We start from the raw sequence: 18,474 nt of genomic DNA on the forward strand, positions 1-18,474 counted from the left end.
ATAACTTAACCAATCTTGTGGGTAACTAAGGAGCGATGACGTGTAATGAATCATAGAGGGTTGTAGAAGCTTCTAGAGCTATCGTTCATGTTCCTAGGCCTCTAGTTGGTAGAGATATGCCATGTGGTAGTATTGGCCCACCCCCTTAAGGAGGAGATTTTCTTAATAACTTGTTCAATGAGTGTCCAAATGATATGCCGTGATGTATGTAGCATAAACAGATGTAGTAGAAGAGTTTGCAGCAATCGTTGAGTAGTATTGCTTCTGTTGTTGGTGTGATAAGCCAAGATATGTATGGTGACTTGTAGGTTTGAGGAGGAGATTTCTAAGTTTGCTCTTGAGTTTGATAGCAAACTGAGTGCAACGAATGTCAGTATGACACCCAGTCACGACCGAGGGAAAATCGTGGTTGGGGTAGAAGTAAGTTTGGCGTCACGTCGTCAAAATTGAGTGACCGGTGCGACCGGAGTTCTTCAGCTATTTCCTTCAACAACCGATGCCCTGGAGAATAGCCGCTGATTGTTAGGTTTTTAATCCACTTTAGAAGTATCTGTTCTTGCGCGCCTGATAAATTCTGCTGTTTCTGGCGGGCTTGGGAGCGTGTCAAACCTCCATTGACGCGTCGCGTCACTGAACTCTTCGGCAGCCCCAGCACTTTCTCAGCGTGATATGCACTTTTATACTTCTTAGATTGGACGTCTAATACTGCCTGGGCTATTAAAGTTTCACGCTCAGCAACACCCAGGCTTTTACAGCGAACCATTGTTGAGTTATTCACAGTTATCAGAAGTCGGCGGGGTGAATTCCCCGCGTTACGCCATCCCCCGCGTTACGCCACGACTTACGTTAACGCACAATGCCACTATATAAGTAGATAGTATTCCCTTAGATAGGAGCTTCATGCTTAACTTAATATAGTATTCTTTTACATACGGTTTACTATTTTTTGGAAATAGGCTCTACTATATAGTGTTCTTTACCTGACCTAACCATGTCATGTGAGTAATACAGCCTTGTCACCCCCCATTTAATAAGTGGGGAATTTCTGGGTCAGCCGAGGGCTACACGTCACCTACGTTCAGCTCTGGCCCCACCTTATCATTCCGGCCTGTTCCGCTGTCAGCCCTGGAACAAATAATTCCCCGGTCCCGTTGATCTGCAACACCAAAACAAAGCCAGCCATCCGTCTCTCAGTGATTATCATATTTCGAGATGAGAGTTGGCGCTTCGCCGTGGGCCATGTTTTCTAAAAATCGACGTCTGAAGATTTTATCATCAAGTTTGTTGATTGTAAAGTACCAGGTATGTGTTAATAATTTCACGTGCAATCTCCTCTATGTAAGAACTACAGCACCAAAAGGACCGAAACGCCCTACCGACCGCCCCGCCGCCAAACACCGCCTTAAATAGCCCTCACGACACCAACATCCAGGCTCAGGTAGCCATGAAGCTCAGCAAGTATGCAATATAGAGGTAATGAAAAAAGCTGCCAGGTGATGACGCTCAAACCAAATCTAACGCCTTCATCTACCCCCCACCCTTTGCCCCCCCTTCCCCAGCCCGCCCCCTACTTCGACCCTATCATTCATTCGTTGCAGTTTCCAAAGGTTCGTCATACGCATCATCACATCCTCCTAATCGGCTGCCTAGTCCTCACAAGGAATGGGCTTGGCATCTCGTCGCGCTCCGGGTCCCATGAGGCAGCTTCTCGTTGCGCCATACGATCGGCAAAGGCGCGTTTCGACTTTGGCGAGTTCTCATCGACGATAACATTATCATTAATATCCAACTGGCGACCACCAGCCCGTGCCTGCGCGAGTTCGACCAGAGTGCGCCCCTTTGGAGGGAGGTTCACTTTCATGGCCATGTTGTTCTTTATGGCGAATTTATTAAGTTCTGATGGGTCGGTGCTTGTTGCGGTTTTCCTTGTGAGGCTTGGCTTCCGGGTAGGTGATGAGCCAAGATCCGCAGCATGGAGGTTTGAGGAGGAGGGAATTTTGGACAGGCGTCGGTTTGGGGATGTGCTTCGCTCCTTTAAGGCGCCACTGCTTGAGACAGGCCGGGGACCAAGATTATTGCCTTGAGTTGGCAGGGATGGCGCTGGAATTCCTCTCGCAGCTCCATGCAGATTCGACATGTTTGAGACCCGTGGCATAGGCGCTGTTCTCTGTGCTAGCAGGGCAGGGCGTGCACTCGATGGCTTGAATGGGTTCGCCGAAGATTGTCTGGTCGGCGATGGGATCGGAGGCATGTCATCCCCATCTTCAGAATCAGATGTCATCAGGGTTGCCTGCCATCTATCACGGGGGTTTCCACCTTCCGCGAAGATGTTTCGGCCCGTAGCCGGCGCCTTTGCGCCTCCATTTCGACGAGGAGATAGCGACAGAGATGCGATCGACATTGGCGAAGGATCTCCCATTTCAACATCCATTGGAGTTCCAGCAAACATTGTTTGGGCTCTGCCGAATGGTGTCCGCGTGGTTTTCTTCGTCGGTTTTATAGGCTCTGGCGAGTCTAATGATAAATCTGTAAGATCCGTCGTCGAAGGGAAATCAAACTCTCCGCTGGTGCTGACAGACGAAGTTGGAATGTCGTTTGGCATACTGGATTGTGAGAAGTCCTCAATGGTCACAGTATCGCTCGAAGTACTAGGGGTGTTTAATTTCTCTGCCACGAGAACTTCCACTCTCTCCTGCACTTCTGCTTCAAACTTCTTCTGCAGTTTCTCAACTTCTTGCTTCACAAGCCTGTCGATTTCCAATCTTGCCTTAACTTCCCATTCGCGCCTCATAGAGGCATCGATTTCGTCCCTCATTTTGGCTTTGTCATTTTCAATCCGGCTTATCTTCTCATCAGCTTCGTGGAGCTTCCGGGCAGTAAGTTCCTCCTTGGTCTTCAGCAGTTTTCCGAGTTCCACGACCTCCTTCTCTTTCCTCATCAGCTTCACAACCGGGAGGTTAAGTAGAGCTGCTGTATCGGGACGCCTATCCGGATTCACTCTCAAGCAGTCCTTGATGACGCCCATGAGCTCTGGCGAATAAACGCTAGGGATTGGCGCGATCTTTCCCTCTTTGATCTTCTGGACCAGTTGGAAATGCGACTTTGCATTGAATGGCGGCTCCCTCGAGCAGAGCTCGTATATTATGCAGCCCAATGACCAAATGTCAGATTTGAGAGTGTATCTCTCAGCGGCGCAGATTTCCGGAGACATGTAGAACGGGGTACCGACGTAAGTCGAAGCAAAATCATGAGACTGCATTATCTTGGACAATCCAAAATCGCCGAGCTTGACCGAATTATCATCGCCGAGAAATACTAGAAACATTATCAGCCTGGGTCCCTCAACTCCAAGGGTATATAGATCTTACCATTCTCTGGCTTTAGATCTCTGTGCAAAATCATAACATTTCCCACCGGTGGGCGTGGCTTTGCAGTGTTTCCTAGGCCCAACACGTTGCTTCCTACGTCTGGCGGATCAACTCCATAATGGCACCTGTATAGGGCGGTAACCAATTGTGAGAACATGCTCCACACGAACCCTTCCTCGGCGTATTGTTTCTTGGCTTGTAAATCCTTGATGACGCGACCGAGGTCGCCATTTCCACAGTATTCCATGTACAAATGCAAGTCTTGTGTCGTCTTCAGATGCTCTCGGTGGTAGTAGCCAACGATATTCGGGTGTCTGAGAGATGACAAGATGGCGAATTCAGCATGAAGTTGCTCTCGCTCCTTCTGCGACATTCGGATATAATTGATCTCTTTCCTGCAGAGGATTTCGCCATCGTTCTTCCTTTTTACTTTGCGAATGATGCCGAAAGATCCATGGCCTAGAAATATATTGTCAATCATGGTCGCACGGAATGGTCATTGGCGCAACCTACCAATCTTTTCCAACACCTCGTATTTCTCCGACTCCGACATTTTATATGACACGGCGGAGGCAGATAAGCTGTTGTCGAATTTATATGTAATATGGCAGTCGAATAGCCATGCGCAAACGTAAATGCTGCTTGGTTAGTTCTCACGTCTTGTTCGTTCGGAGGTCTGGTCTGGTTGGAGACATCGGCTAGTAAACACCCCGTCGCTGCCCCAGCAACGCACCCTCAAACACCCTTAGTAATACACTCTAATCGATAAGACGAATCCTTGGAGGGTCCATCCCCGCCACTTCACGATTCAATTTATATCCAAGCTGCTGGTCGGCGGACGACGTTATATATTTAAATTATATACCGTCCAGCATGGTACTACGAAAGGATGAACTGGAAATCCAGCTTAAAGATGAATATCAATTAATAAAAGAGGGCGTCCTTCGCGATGACAGCCCTTTGGATACGAGCGATGACTTCAACCGACTATGTGATGCGTGTAGGCGGGGTGATCTTAAAGATTGCCATGAGATGATCGCGGGAGGTGTGAACATAAACGCGAGAGATGTATTTGATTATACGCCATTGATTTTGGTTCGTTTTGCCACCTGAGTATGCTCGCTGCATTCTTCCTGGGATACATGCTAATGTTGGACCAGGCGAGTCTCTGTGGCCACTACGAAGTTGTCCAACTACTGTTAGAATCCGGAGCGCTTTGTGAGAGGGATACGTTTCAGGGCGAACGATGTCTATACAATGCCCTCACCAATCGCATAAGGAACCTCCTGCTCCAATACGACTATTCCAAGAGCTCCGATCCTTTGCAACCACTCGCTTCCCATATCACATCTCTCCTAACGAAACGGGTACCAAAAACCTCTGATATCACCCTCACTTCAGGGACCGAAGCCTTCCATGTCCATAAATTTATTCTATCTGCTCGATCGCCATACTTCAGGAAGAAGCTATCGCTGGCCCCCGAAACAACGCAGTGGAAACTGGCGCCCGTAATTCCCGACGAGGCGTTTGAAATAGCACTTCGATATCTGTATCTGGGAGAAGTTCCAGTGGATCTCGGACTTGGCCCGAAGAGTAGGGTGTCGGAAGAAGATGTGCTCAAAGGAATTGACAAAGTGGGCAAGCATTTGGAGATTGAGTCGCTTTGGGAAGGCATACTCGCAGGAGAAGATCGACGAATAGCGAGACAGCGGCACCAAGATGAGGTCGCCAGAGGCCGGGATCAGCTTGAGAGTTGGTACCGCGATAATGTGTTGAAGGACAAGATTATTTTGGATACGAAGGAAGCAAACGATGTTAAATGGGATCGAAATAACACTATATTTGCAGATGTCATTCTCAGGGCTGATGCGGACACAGAGATGGAGGCACCGACGCCCTCAGAGGATGAACAGCGCGATGCTTCTCATAGCAACGGCATTCCTATAGGTCCTTTGGCGTCCGAACCTTTGGCTTCAACTTCTCCCTCGGAGAAATCGGTCCTCTTCCCGGTGCATCGAGCCATACTTATCCGTTCCGAGTACTTCATGACAATGTTTTCCTCTGCATTCCAGGAAGCACAGGTGACACCCTATCTTCAAATTATACCTGTGGATTGCTCTCCAGAGGTCCTAGAGGCTATTCTCAACTTCTTATACACCGAGAAGGCGGATTTCTCACTTGATATTGCCATAGATGTGCTTTTAGCAGCAGATATGCTCTTCATTGAAAAGCTGAAGGCAAAGGCTGCTATTACTATCAGCACACTTGACAATGGGGGTAGAGATGTCTTGGTGGATGAGACGGCTAGTGCTAGGATTACCCAAGCAGGAAAGGAAGCAATAAATATCTACGATGTCATTCGAGCTGGGTGGTTAACCCGAGTGCAGCGCCTAGAAGAATTCGCGGCGCGGTATCTAGCTTATAGGCTGGAAGACTACATTGATAAAGAAGAGTTCGAGCAGCTGATCAAAGAGAGTGCGTCGAGGATTGAGAAGCGACAGGAGACTGATAGTATTGAATTACTTGATGAGTATGTCGAATGATATACTATTACCAACGGCGCAGGCTAACTACGATATAGTATCCGCTACTACCTCTCGGAACGCTTCCGACTCCGCTTCGAAGGTACTGGCATGGAGGAAATGATGGATGAGAATCGGCAAATTTCCGAAGATGCCGGAAATGATGCCGAAACCGATGGAAATATTGTTAATAATGATGACAAGATACCACAGGAAAGTATGGAAAGTACATATGGGGCTAATATCAGAACATTAGACGGCAGGGTGGTTGGGGATGGGTTTGATTCGGATTCTATCAACTATCAAATTTTGCTGGAGAAGATAGATAAACTACTAGAGAGGCTAAAGCTAGACGCATAGACGGCGCCGCCTCCAGATGGGGGGTTGGGAGTAAATTATATATCAGATGAAACCTAGAGTGTCTTTTCAAAATGACCAATCCAATGTCAATATTTATAATTAAAGTTGGAACATTGTCCAATTATTTTAGCTCTTCAAAATAAAACAGTGTTCCCCAAATAGTATTCGAATAGTATTTGGGGTTTTCCCGAATACTCGCCATCTGGGAGTATTCGGTGAATACTCATACAAATCCTCGCCAAATAGTATTTGGGTATTTTGAGGCTCAACTGTAGTATATAGTAATGAAATATGATAACTGTCTACTCGCTATTATCCTCCTCCTCGTCGCCTATAACCCCCCAATCCCGTAAGCAGAGTAGATATCGAAGAGTTGAAGGTAATAACCTGTTCCTTTTCTTTGTGACTATATCACCGCCGACACTAAATATACGCTCTGACGCTGCCGATGAGGCTGGAATTGCCAAATAGTCCCGTGCGATCCGTGATATAACTGGATACTGATACTGCTTTGCCTGCCAATATTTGAGGATATTAGTATTACGGTCGACACCATTCTCTTTGAACCATCGTCGCCACTCAACTTCCTCAATAGAAGGCCCACGATGCTGATACATCTCGTCGTCGGAATCAAGTTCTATTATAGTCGTCGGCTGCTCAGTTTCAGCAGCAATAGTAGCTTCAATAGCAGCAACCTGTATATCGTTCTCACGGTCTTTATACCGGTTATAGCAAGCTGCGAACTGTGCTCTTGCCCTATCTCGTTTTACAGCATCTACACTATTTGGCATATAAAATTCGTATATACTTAAGTTGAATCTTGGGTCGCAGATAGTAGCAATTGACGAGTGGCTTGAACCTTGATTTGTCACAAGGTTATAATAAGTATCAAGCTTATTATACGATGCTTTACAAGCTGCGCTGATTGCTGCTGTTGTCGATGAAGCGTTTTCCATTGCCTTAAGCTTATTTAAAAGCCATAGATAGTGTGGAATACAGTGTCATACTGACATTCGTTGCACTCAGTTTGCTATCAAACTCAAGAGCAAACTTGGAAATCTCCTCCTCAAACCTACAAGTCACTATACATATTTTGGCTTATCACACCAACAACAAGAGCAATACTACTCAACGATTGCTACAACCATCTATGATTCATTACACGTCATCGCTCCTTAGTTACTGGGCTGATATTACCACATAGCATATCTCTACAACCCTCTATGATTCATTACATGACATCACTTATACTACCACATGACATATCTCTACCAACTAGAGGCCTAGGAGCATGAACGATAGCTCTAAAAGCTCCTACGAACCTCTATGATTCATTACATGTCATCGCTCTTTAGTTACCCACAAGATTGGTTAAGTTATGACATAATTTGTCTATGACATAATTTGTCTATGACATAATTTGTCTATGACATAATTTGTCTATAGGGGTACTCTGACCTTGGACCTCCTTTTACTTCCTATAGGCTACGAACCTAAGAGATGGTTCTATGGGATTCTCTTACGTCGACTACAGTTACCAAGCCTGGTAAGTCATGGAAAGTCTTGGAAAATGAGAGAACTACACTCCTTTAGCATAAATAGGATTGCCCTTTCCTTAAGAAAGGGCAAGCAGACAATACAGTAAATCGACTATCACATACTTCCACATCTTTTCCAAGCTTCCAAGCATTCATCTTGTTACTCCTTGTTTCTGAAAAGTCAGTGAGGTGTTAACCTCTGACTTACCCCTGAGTTCCCAGACTCAACATTTGTTGCAACTTGTCTGAACCACTTCACTACATCACACACCTGATTGCTGCGTTGTGGAATAGTCTAAGCTACGACCCTTTGGCTCTTTTTCCTAAGACAGTGTGTTGTCTTAGTAAATTCATCCCTTCCTTGGGTGGCTAGATTCTCACATCTGGTGCACCCACCATTACAAGTTATCGCAGCGTGCTCTGCACCATTCATTGCAGACCATGAATCAGTCGTAAGTGATAACCGTCCGCCCTTTATTATATGAGCCTGGAGTTCTATCTGTAGCTTCATACGGTGGTTGCAGAATGTCTTGTGTAAATCGCGCATTAAGGAGCTCGTTGATATAGCTAACGTTGAAGGGCTAAGCTGGTGAATAAGCTAACGAAACGAAGGCCGATCAACCAGACTCATTGGTAAGTTATTAGATACAATAAATGCAAGTAATAACTCTCTATATCGAGAGGCAAGAACGGATCCTCCTACTCAAGGAGTAAAGAATTGTAGGGCGTTTCGGGCTGTTCTCATATTCGGAGCGCCCTGCGAATCCTGCGAACTCTGACTCTGCGAACTCTGAGCATGCTGTAGCAATGGAGTTCCTGGTTTTATAGCTTCGTATAATGCAGGATGCATGCTTTCAACATGCCTCCACAAATTACTCGTGATATTCCATGATAAAAGCTTCGGTTTTGGCTTATAATTACAGCCATCTTGCATACAGACAATCTTCATCGTTGCAGGGCTGGTGCTTAACAATGTTCTACTGAATATATTCTTTAAGAACAACGGTGACTGAGTATTTGGGAGTTGTGGCCGTATTTGTAGTAATGGTAGAGCTATCGACGGCGAAGACTCGAATGGAAAAGGGGGGTGGTAGACGCTGAATTTCCTCATCTTCGTCACTTGGAATTGCGGATAGCTCAGAGTCGCTCATTCTGGTAGAAATATCAATTGGTATATTATCTATGGATCTATTTCTACGGATCTATCTATGAGGGCGGGGTAAAATCTTCGTAGCTTGGCATCCTGGGCCGTGCTTGCCAAGGACTCGAATAGTATTCGAGTCTTTGGCAAATACTCGCCGAATACCCCAATTTTAGCCCGAATACTGCTCATCGCCGAATACTATTGGAAAACCACAAATACTAATACTATTTTGGGGAACACTGAAATAAAATCACAATCTTGATTCCCATAATAAATTCTAGTTGGTGTAGAATATTTAATCATAATTAAGTCATTAATAATAAAATAAAGTTAAAATGTATGACGGTGCCCCACCAACACCCCAATATGAACTCGTCCGTCATCAAAAATATATGCCCGAACTTGCCGAATCAACTCTTGGCATCTCTAATGGATAATCAATCAGATATGGTACATGCATGGGGAATTGATAAGAAGCCGGTGTGACAATTACTCCAATAGTCCAATACCATGCGAGTTTACCATTGAGGTAAGGCCTTGCCCCAACTACAGTAGTAGAGCATGTTGTTATTGGGCAATTTCGTACAATTGAACCCTTTGGAGGAGCTGCCAAGTCAAGATGTCAGGATTCCCGATGTCAAGAGACAACAAAATCCATCATGGAGCAAAACCCTCACCGTGGCTGGTCCAATGGCGGCAGCGCTTCCCCCCAAAGCGGATTAACGTTGTCCACGTCTCCATCTTGCCAACCGCACGCCGAGCCCACTTAGCCACTTCCGCTTCATATCCAGCTCAACAAGGAACCAAAACACACCGCATCTCCACGGTATCGTCTCTATTCCTTCGTTAACTCCGTGTTTGATATGCGACGGTCAATACCAAATACAATAATGTCATTCTCAAAACCCTGCTTTTTTCCACTTAGTACGGTGCTGTGCATATGCATACACTTCAACTATGAGCATAATATTGGGTATGCCCAGCCCAATAAGTTAAGGTCTTTTTACTGAAGTGACAGCAACGTCATTGCCCTCGTTATTGTTGTTGTCTCCCTCTATCTATCTTCTAGATTCCGTCATATTTCCTCATTTCCTCATACTCCCGGCCCTATCTCTCATTCTACTCCTGCCATATATGATCCTATGCCTTCTTGAGCACCATTCACCGCAGCAAGTTATGCCCTCTGCAATGGTATGAAGCTTCAGGTCTCGACAATGGAATCAACATCAGTCTTCGCCTTCGACTAAGAGCATTGCATAAACATGAAGGGGTTCCTCGCTCCATTTTGGCCATGGGGCGCCACAATTCTGTCTGTGGCTCTGGCCGCGACGCTACCAGCATTGGTCCACGCAGTTTCGGATACTGGGAATTTGGTTTCTGTAAAAGGCACTGGGTCGCGCGGGACAACTATAATTCTCGCAAACGACCGGTATCCAGCCTTATACACTGGGAAGTTTGGTGACTGCTTGGGAGGTAATTCCCTAGTCGACGTTACTGGATTTGATGCAGCCTACTATGCGGATAACATGACGGTTATGTTCCATTTGACCGGTTCAACAAAGATAAAACACGACAATATCATGGGTATGGCTCAAACCCTTGCATGAAGGTTATTAAAGGCTAATAATTGTATCAGCGTATATTTCTGTCGATGCTTGTATGGTGCCTCCAAATGTGAATAAGGGGCCACCGTAACTGACTCTGGCTCTAGATGGCGAGGATCGCTTTGACATGATATTCAACCCTTGCAGTGCAAATATCGACAGGCAAGTCCCTAGTTTAGATAAGTTACCAGCCCCTAACTTATTGCAGTCTGTGTCCTATGAATGCAAGCCAACCGATAGCCGCGGAGGCAATAATACCCGTAACCAAGGACAGCGTCTCCGGAATCCCGCCCATTGCCCTCGTCATTCCTGACTTCGAAGGCTATGCAACTCTACGATTATACTCAAACACCACCAAGACAGAAATAGGCTGTTACCAGGCTGTCATGACAAATGGCGCAACATTCTCACATCCAAAGGCTGTTGGGTCAGTGCTCGCTATATTCACTGCAGTTGCCTTGCTGGCGTCCGCAGCCACTGCCATATATGGTGTCAACGTACCGGTTATGAGGACACACTACGCCCATTCACTCTCCGTTCTTGTGATATTTGAGTTGTTCCAATCGTTCTTTTTCTCTGGTGCGCTATCGTTGCATTGGCCGAGCGTCTGCGTCGCTTGGTGGAGCAATTTCGCATGGTCAGCGGGTATGATCAATAACTCGGGCATGACAAGATCGATCAGCAATTTTCTCGGCACAGATCAGGGGAACTCAAGCCGTGTCGGTGGCGTTTCAATCGCTTCGCTCGGCAGCAGCGTGCTTTCACAGATATATGGTAAACCGGGTAAGTCTCCAGGTGGCGTACCACCCAAAGCTGCCGCCAGGACTATCATGGGCCAGGTGCTACATCACATCATTGGTGCAAGAGATATTGCAGGCGCCAGTGCCTCACAAAACCCTGGATATAGCTGGTATGGAGGAATATCTGGAAGTGGTCTACCACTCCCCGGCATGTGGTCGAACTTCACCGGGGAACTGTCGGAAATCGGGATTCCAGCGCCAAATGCCTTTATGACGGGATTCATATGGTTCTTGATTGCCCTAGTGATAGTCATTGGACTGATTATTGGCTTAAAATGGACTCTAGAAGGATTCCGCGCTGTCAAATGGATTCGGAAAGATCGGTTGGACTTCTTCAGAAGCCACTGGGTTGGTTATGTCCAAGTTGCGATATTACGAACTATGATGGTCGCATTTTTCATGATGATGACATTGACTCTTTATCAATTCTCGATTTCGGGTCCTGCAAGAGTCACTGCTATTGCAGCAATCGTTTTCACCACCTTCCTCGTCGGCTTGCTTGGGATTGCCGCACATTGCTGTTTCCATCGGCTTCGCTTTGGGCGATATGAGAGCGAATTTGATCATGTTATCATTTCCCGTAAGAAAGTATGGAAGTTCATACCTTGGCTAGGATTCTCTTGGCACAGTAAAACAACTGATGCGGACGAAACTGCTGCTACACACATTGACTCCCCTCCGGTGTTGGGCTCCTTTCCAATGTTTGTCATCAGATACGTTGATGATGATCTTCTAAGACCCGGTGTTCATGAAGACTCAACCTTTATTAAGCGCTACGGCTGGCTTTCTGGACGGTTCAGACGGACACGATGGTGGTTTTTTGTCTTGTGGTTTCTCTACCAGTTCGTTCGTGCCTGCTTTGTTGGCGGAGCATCCAGAAACCCCGAGGCTCAAGTCATTGGTTTATTCGTTGTGGAGATCATAGCGATGATAATTATCGTCGCCTTGAATCCTTTCGAGGGTAATCGCAATACTGCCATAGCCGTATATTTACTCAGCCTGAGCAAAATCGTGACAGCAGGCCTGTCCATCGCATTTCTACCACGGTATAATATGGCCCGTATCCCTACCACCATCGTGGGATTTGTTATTGTAATCACGCAAGGGGTTGTGGCAATTGCCACCCTCATTCTGATAGTCTTGGGCGCGATATCGAGTTATATGAGTCTCACAAGGAACCGCGAAGACTTTAAGCCTCGGATATTAGAAGGTATTCGTTACAAATATTTTACGCATCTCGAAAGAGCGGCTTTGGATATCCCACCACCACCACCGCCACCTAAAGAACCCGAAAAGCCAGCAGAGCCAATCGAACCGTACTTCAAGGTCAATAGTGTGCATCGCGAGCCGAAGATTGAAGATGAGGAAGCAGATATCCTCGCAGTCCTGACTGATCCCAAATCCCAGCCCATTGTCTCCGGAAGACGTGGCCGGGCAAATAGCGCGTTGAGCACATCTTCTGTGCCCAATGGCCTCCCCTTTGGCGCTCGGGCGCACCGAGCAAGCTGGAGTTCGCAAGATTTTACCCTGTGGCAACAGGAGATGATGGCGGGGGGACTGGGCAAGGGTGGGCATTCACGGCACCATAGTGTTAACAAGCTCAGACATTCGTCCGGGACTATGGCGCCTCTGATGCAATCTCCGCAATCACTTGGTAGTTCAGATCCAATTACCACGAGCAGCAAACAGTACGTTGTGGGGGGTGGTCAATGGCCTGTGACGGTTGGAGAGAGCAGCCAGGGTTCATCTGCTGAGAATCTTCAAGAAGTTACGATAAAGGAATAGGGTTGGTTGATAGATGGAATCCAGCATATGGAAACAAAGGATATAAAGGTAGACAGGAAATGGAAAATTAGGTCCTGGAATTTTGGTTGTTCAGCTGTATATACCATTCATGCCCTTGTCATATAAATTACCTTCAAATACCCTGATGGTCCTCGAACAAAGTTGAACAGTAGCTGTCAATGGCGGGTTGTAGCAACTAACAGACGAGGCTTATGATAAGAGGCGAGTGTCAAGCAGGCTGAAGTGGCAATTGTTACGGAGAAGCCAAAATTGAATAGGCGTAACTCGTCAAGTCACAAACTGGGTATATTCACCTCTCCCAACCACCTCGCCTCTCTTTTCGTTTTCAACCTTCACATTTCACCTTCAACCTCATATTTCTCATTCCATTCCCCATTATTTACTGTACTCTCATTATAATTCTCGAAGACGTTCATTACAATCTCCTCGAACCCCTTTCAACCCTTTCTGTTTGATTTTAGAGAACAAAACCTCGATTTCATCCCATCACTACCTAGGCCACGGTGGATTGGTTGTCGTGCCACCGAATAACCCAAAACACAATTCGAATTTATATACTGTAGTATATGCGGTAGATGGTTTGAACTATCTGGATTCTTGTCATTTCATATTCCACGAGGTCAACTCGAAGATCATTCAGGAGATCTGCGAAAAAGCACCGAAACCTGGCGCATCAAGACTCGAATCTCACTGTCCAGTATCCAAAATGTTCTACAGTCACGAGAGTAAGTTGTTCCCGCCTTGCGATAGACCATCTATATAATATTTGATGGCTGATTTGGTGTGCAGTCTTGACGAGTCGGAAATATGGAGTGGCCACCGTGTGGTAAGTCTAGTTTCTCCCTTTCAACTACTATCAATACTATCACCATAGTTTAAATAGTGAAATAATGACATTGGTTACTTCTAGGTTGGTTGGAACTCTTGGCCCAACGTCGACGGCGTTGAAAGTCAAACGAAAGCAGATCCTCGGCGTTGATGTCAGGAAGGCATGCGAGACTATCATACAACCCGAGGCCCCAATGGCACTAAGGCTTCAGAGCAGCTTGCTGTTAGTTCATCCCCTACGAATATGAATAACGAACTGACGATCCTAAAGATACGGAGTTTCTCGAGTCTATAATCAACAGTGTGGCTACGTCCTCCATGATGCACAGACTGCCCAGAATAACATGAGGGCTCTCCTGAAGGTCATGAAGAACAATGCCATCGATCTCAATGCCGGCGCAGCACGGTAAGAGTTTATACTCAATTTATTCATATGGTACTGATATACGTAGCCCTGACCAGCTCATGCTCATGGACGATCCGGCATTCGAACCAGGCCTGGCTCTGCCATCCCTCTCGCCATTGGATTTCAGCACGCTCGACCAAGGATTCAAGGACTCGCAGTATTCAATGCTTTCATCATTGAAGTCATCTAATGCGTCTGTAATCTCTAATTCTTCTCAAGCTTCTATCTTTGGCTTGCAAATTCCACCTTCGAATAGTGATATCACGGGACAATTCCAACTTCCTGGGCGCTTTCAATTGGGATCTTCTGCTCAGAAAACACCAAGTGGCGTGAATCCATTCGATGGCGACGAACCAGGCCTGTTGGATGACCTCGATTTCGAGTTCGATGCTGATGGTGCCATGGTTGAAGTGAATGCAGCAGAGCTCGAACGCCGAAGGGCGGGTGTTTACCTAGCTGGGACTGGGCGTCTTCAAAGCGGCTCTGCTGCCAGCGAGAGAGTTAGGCGTGATCATGAGGAGGCGCTCATTGGCCGCCCAGGCAGACTTGATGATGATGGAGATTTCATAATGCAGATGGACGACGACATGAATATTCTTCCCGATGCGGAGGCATTCCCAAAACACCAGGGAGCTAAGCAACGTGGAGATAACGAATCTAGCCTCGAAGAATCTTCAGTCTCGGCGGAAGTACCAATGAAGAGGAAGCGGCAACGAAAGGCTCTTAAAGTCATCTCAGACGTGGATATCCGTCTTGGTATTCGCAACTCTGAGCTCAGCGAGTGGCAGACGAACTATGTTCAGAACATGGCCAAGGATAAACATGTGAAACTTATGAGAACCATCAATAAGTTTGCAGTGGCTAATGCGAGCATTTTCATCTGGGGAAATGGGATTGGAGGTATCGGCAGAACAATCCGGTCCTCTGGCAATGTTCCACACCCCCTCGATATCTTCAGCGGAGACAAGCTGAAGGAACTTCTCACTGGAGTAGCGAGTTCCCCAGACCGCCGCAAGAAAAGAGCCCGTTCGGCTTTCGATGGGAATGACGGAGAAGAAGCCCGCAACGTTCGTTCCCGACCTGACTTGGAGCCTCAGCTCCCACGTGCTGTCGAGGAGGATGCTTTCATGCCAAACTTTGACGACGAGATGATGCCATACCCTGATGATTCAAGTGGCGTAGAGCAAGGAAGAGAGGCATTTACGCCGCTTCGAGACCATCACTCGTCAGCCATGCCATGGAATGTATCGGCATCTGTCAACTCGTTCCGCCAGAGGTCGTCTTCCGTGGTGCCTGGACAAGGGCGCCATTCATCAGTTATCCCAAGCAGACCAGGATCCAGGCACCCATCTGCTAGCCCCTTACTTGGCCGTGGCAGGCTTCTCAGTGACAATGACATGGAGCTTCCTGCTGGAGTTGCGGGAAGCACGTCTGGTCTTGAAAATGAAGAGTTTGAGGCCCTCGGACCATCTGCCGCCGTTGATACCCAGACCGCTCAGAACAGCCAGTGGGTGGCGGATGCATTGGAGACTGAGTCGCTCAATTTCCTGGAGTTTGTGAGGTGCTCATATCGGGAGGCGGAGGCGGATCTGGAAGACCAGGACTCCCAGAAAATTGACGATGGACCTAAAGAGAAATGGGTCGGCTTTGAAACTTTATTCCCCCCACAGGAAAGTCACCGCATTGTGGCTGCTCAGGCCTTTCATCATGTCCTCAGCTTGGCAACTAAGAACTTGTTGGAAGTCACCCAAGAAGAAGGCGGGGTAGTTATGATGTGTGTGAAACAGTGAACCGCTGACATGATAACAGATGGATAGGGATTTTGCTATACTTGCTATACTTGCTATATAACGTTGCTTAAATATGGACCAGGAAACATGACAAATTAACGTTGTACGAAGAAAGGAGAAGATGATAAGCATGGAGCGTTACTGATGGGGTATTGAGACTGACTTGCACACATATTTGACCGAATATTTGCTCAAGATACCTACCTATATCTATGTTTTGTTAGATATTTGCTATCAATATAATAGCTCAGAGAATCAATGATATATCCCTTCCTAGAGTGCCGCCGTTCTTCAGTGATGTGGGGTAGTTTTGACAAGTGCGACCCCACCACCAAGGCTATCCCTTCGCCAAGGAAATTTTTGTGCAAGGCTGATAAATCTGTCTCTCACGAGGGTAGCACGTCCACGTTTGAGTTCTGTACAACAAAGTCGCTGGCCTTGGCCAGACCTGTAAAACCTATTCAATCGCCTCGTACTGTGGTATGTTTCATCATATTCTCTCTGCTTTTGCAAAATTAATGGCAATCGTCGCAGCTGGACATGATGAGCGAGGTCAATGAAAAAGCCGTTGCCACTGGCGAAGACTCCAAAAATGCGCCGATCAATCCGACCTCGGCCACCGATTTGCCAGAGAGTGCAATTGAGAAGGCACTGGTCAGGAAGGTGGATATGCACATTATTCCTCTGATTATACTTCTATATCTCTTCAGCTTCCTGGATCGTGGTATGTTCCTCACACCCCGAGGGATACAACCTTGGTGTCTCCGGTTCCTCCGACGTCGCTGACTTGAAGATAGTTAATATCGGCAATGCTAGGCTCTATGGCATGGAAGAGGAACTCAACCTAAAAGGTAACCAGTATCAGATAGCCGTCTCAATCCTCTTCGTCACCTACTGCGTAAATGCCTCTTATTCACCTCTTGGTTCTCGGGCTAACATCAACAGGGACTCGAAGTACTCTCCAACCTACTTCTCAAGAAGTTCCAGCCGGGGCGATATATATCAGTCATAACTATAACATGGGGCGTTATTGCGACATTATCAGGTCTCGTCCATAGCTTTGGCTCCTTGGTCGCCTGCCGCGTACTCCTTGGTGTCTTCGAAGCGGGGCTTTTCCCCGGCCTAATCACATACCTCACGCTCTTCTATAGCCGCAGGCAGCTTGCTGTTCGCATTGGCTACCTCTTCACGTCTGCTGCCGTGGCTGGTGCGTGTGGTGGACTCATTGCCTATGGGATCAGCTTCATGGATGGGGCTGCGGGGCTGAGTGGCTGGCGGTGGATTTTCATCCTGGAGGGCATCCCATCCGTTCTGGTTGGAATAGTCTGCATCTTTTTCCTCCCCAACGATGTGGAGACGGCCTATTTTCTGACTGAAGACGAGCGCAAGCTGATGGTTAACGTCCGATTCCGCGAGGTTGGACAAACGGTATCGAGCCAGAAGTTTCACTGGGCGGATGTTAAGGAAGGGGCAAAGGACTTCCAGCTATGGGCTTTCTCTATCGCTCAGTTTGGTGAGGATGTGATGCTTTACGGCTTCAGCACGTTTGTACCTACAATCATCAAAGGGATCGGCCACTGGACTGTCGCAGAGTCGCAAGCTCTGACCGTTCCGGTTTATGCGCTCGGAGCCATCACATATCTACTCGTTGCGTGGATAAGTGACAGGACGCAACAGAGAGGTCTGTATACCTGCGTCTTTGCTGTGGTGTCCATGGTGGGCTATGGAATGCTTCTATCACACGCCAGCTCCGGCGTGAGCTATGCTGGGTGCTTCCTCGTTGCCATGGGCCTGTACGTCTCTGTTGGACTGCCGCTAGCGTGGCTTCCAGGGAATCTCCCTCGATACGGGAAGCGCACACTTGCCAGTGGATTGCAACTTATGTTTGGAAACATTGCAGGCATTGCGACGCCTTTCATGTATCCAACTGGCGACGGACCGAACTACATCCTGGGGCATGCGACGAGTTTGTCTATGGTGGGAATGGCGGCGTTGATATACCTTGGAATGATGTTTTACTATGCCAAAGTCAACAAGGATAGGGCGATGGGGAAGGAGGATTGGAAAATAGAAGGGAGAAACGACGCGGAGATAGAAGATATGGGTGATAGAAGCCCACGATATGTTTATGCGACCTGAACGATATTTACTTGAATTATAGGAGGCGATCATGTTGTCTATTTGGTTTTTCTCATCTACAAGCACAGCATATATACCAATTTAGATTAAAAACAATATTTAGATGATATTTTTACCATGTACTTTCGTGACATTTCATACTGCATGCAACTGATGTTGATGGGGAGAA

The 18,474-nt window shown here is 47.0% G+C and overlaps 5 protein-coding genes across 5 annotated transcripts; 4 read left to right on the forward strand and 1 right to left on the reverse strand.

Moving 5' to 3' along the window:
- Positions 1–1,572: 1,572 nt before the first annotated feature.
- On the reverse strand, positions 1,573–4,165 carry KIN3_1 (G2-specific serine/threonine protein kinase). Its single transcript, XM_024463729.1, has 3 exons — positions 3,882–4,165; positions 3,369–3,827; positions 1,573–3,315 (listed from the first exon to the last, which is right to left on the reverse strand). The coding sequence occupies exons 1-3, from the start codon at positions 3,919–3,921 to the stop codon at positions 1,625–1,627; spliced, it is 2,190 nt and encodes a 729-aa protein (XP_024328181.1). The 5' UTR covers positions 3,922–4,165; the 3' UTR covers positions 1,573–1,624.
- Positions 4,162–6,355, forward strand: VC83_00033 (uncharacterized protein). The gene is made up of 3 exons (XM_024463730.1): positions 4,162–4,463; positions 4,529–5,898; positions 5,950–6,355. Exons 1-3 carry the CDS (start codon positions 4,242–4,244, stop codon positions 6,248–6,250), a joined length of 1,893 nt encoding a protein of 630 aa, XP_024328182.1. The 5' UTR covers positions 4,162–4,241; the 3' UTR covers positions 6,251–6,355.
- A 3,839-nt stretch (positions 6,356–10,194) lies between these two features.
- VC83_00034 (uncharacterized protein) lies at positions 10,195–13,121 on the forward strand (the record flags this gene model as incomplete). Its single annotated transcript, XM_024463731.1, has 4 exons — positions 10,195–10,516; positions 10,569–10,589; positions 10,644–10,698; positions 10,745–13,121. The coding sequence occupies 4 exons, from the start codon at positions 10,195–10,197 to the stop codon at positions 13,119–13,121; spliced, it is 2,775 nt and encodes a 924-aa protein (XP_024328175.1).
- A 364-nt stretch (positions 13,122–13,485) lies between these two features.
- VC83_00035 (uncharacterized protein) lies at positions 13,486–16,227 on the forward strand (the record flags this gene model as incomplete). The annotated part of the gene is made up of 6 exons (XM_024463732.1): positions 13,486–13,867; positions 13,932–13,968; positions 14,053–14,193; positions 14,242–14,376; positions 14,423–16,139; positions 16,186–16,227. Exons 1-6 carry the CDS (start codon positions 13,849–13,851, stop codon positions 16,225–16,227), a joined length of 2,091 nt encoding a protein of 696 aa, XP_024328176.1. The 5' UTR covers positions 13,486–13,848.
- Positions 16,228–16,579: 352 nt separating this feature from the next.
- Positions 16,580–18,408, forward strand: VC83_00036 (uncharacterized protein). The gene is made up of 4 exons (XM_024463733.1): positions 16,580–16,646; positions 16,701–16,890; positions 16,964–17,064; positions 17,112–18,408. The coding sequence occupies exons 2-4, from the start codon at positions 16,707–16,709 to the stop codon at positions 18,303–18,305; spliced, it is 1,479 nt and encodes a 492-aa protein (XP_024328177.1). The 5' UTR covers positions 16,580–16,646; positions 16,701–16,706; the 3' UTR covers positions 18,306–18,408.
- The last annotated feature ends 66 nt before the right edge of the window (positions 18,409–18,474 follow it).

The sequence above is a fragment of the Pseudogymnoascus destructans genome (assembly GCF_001641265.1).
Source record: "Pseudogymnoascus destructans isolate 20631-21 unplaced genomic scaffold scaffold_1, whole genome shotgun sequence".
Classification (NCBI taxonomy): Eukaryota; Fungi; Ascomycota; class Leotiomycetes; order Thelebolales; family Thelebolaceae; genus Pseudogymnoascus; species Pseudogymnoascus destructans.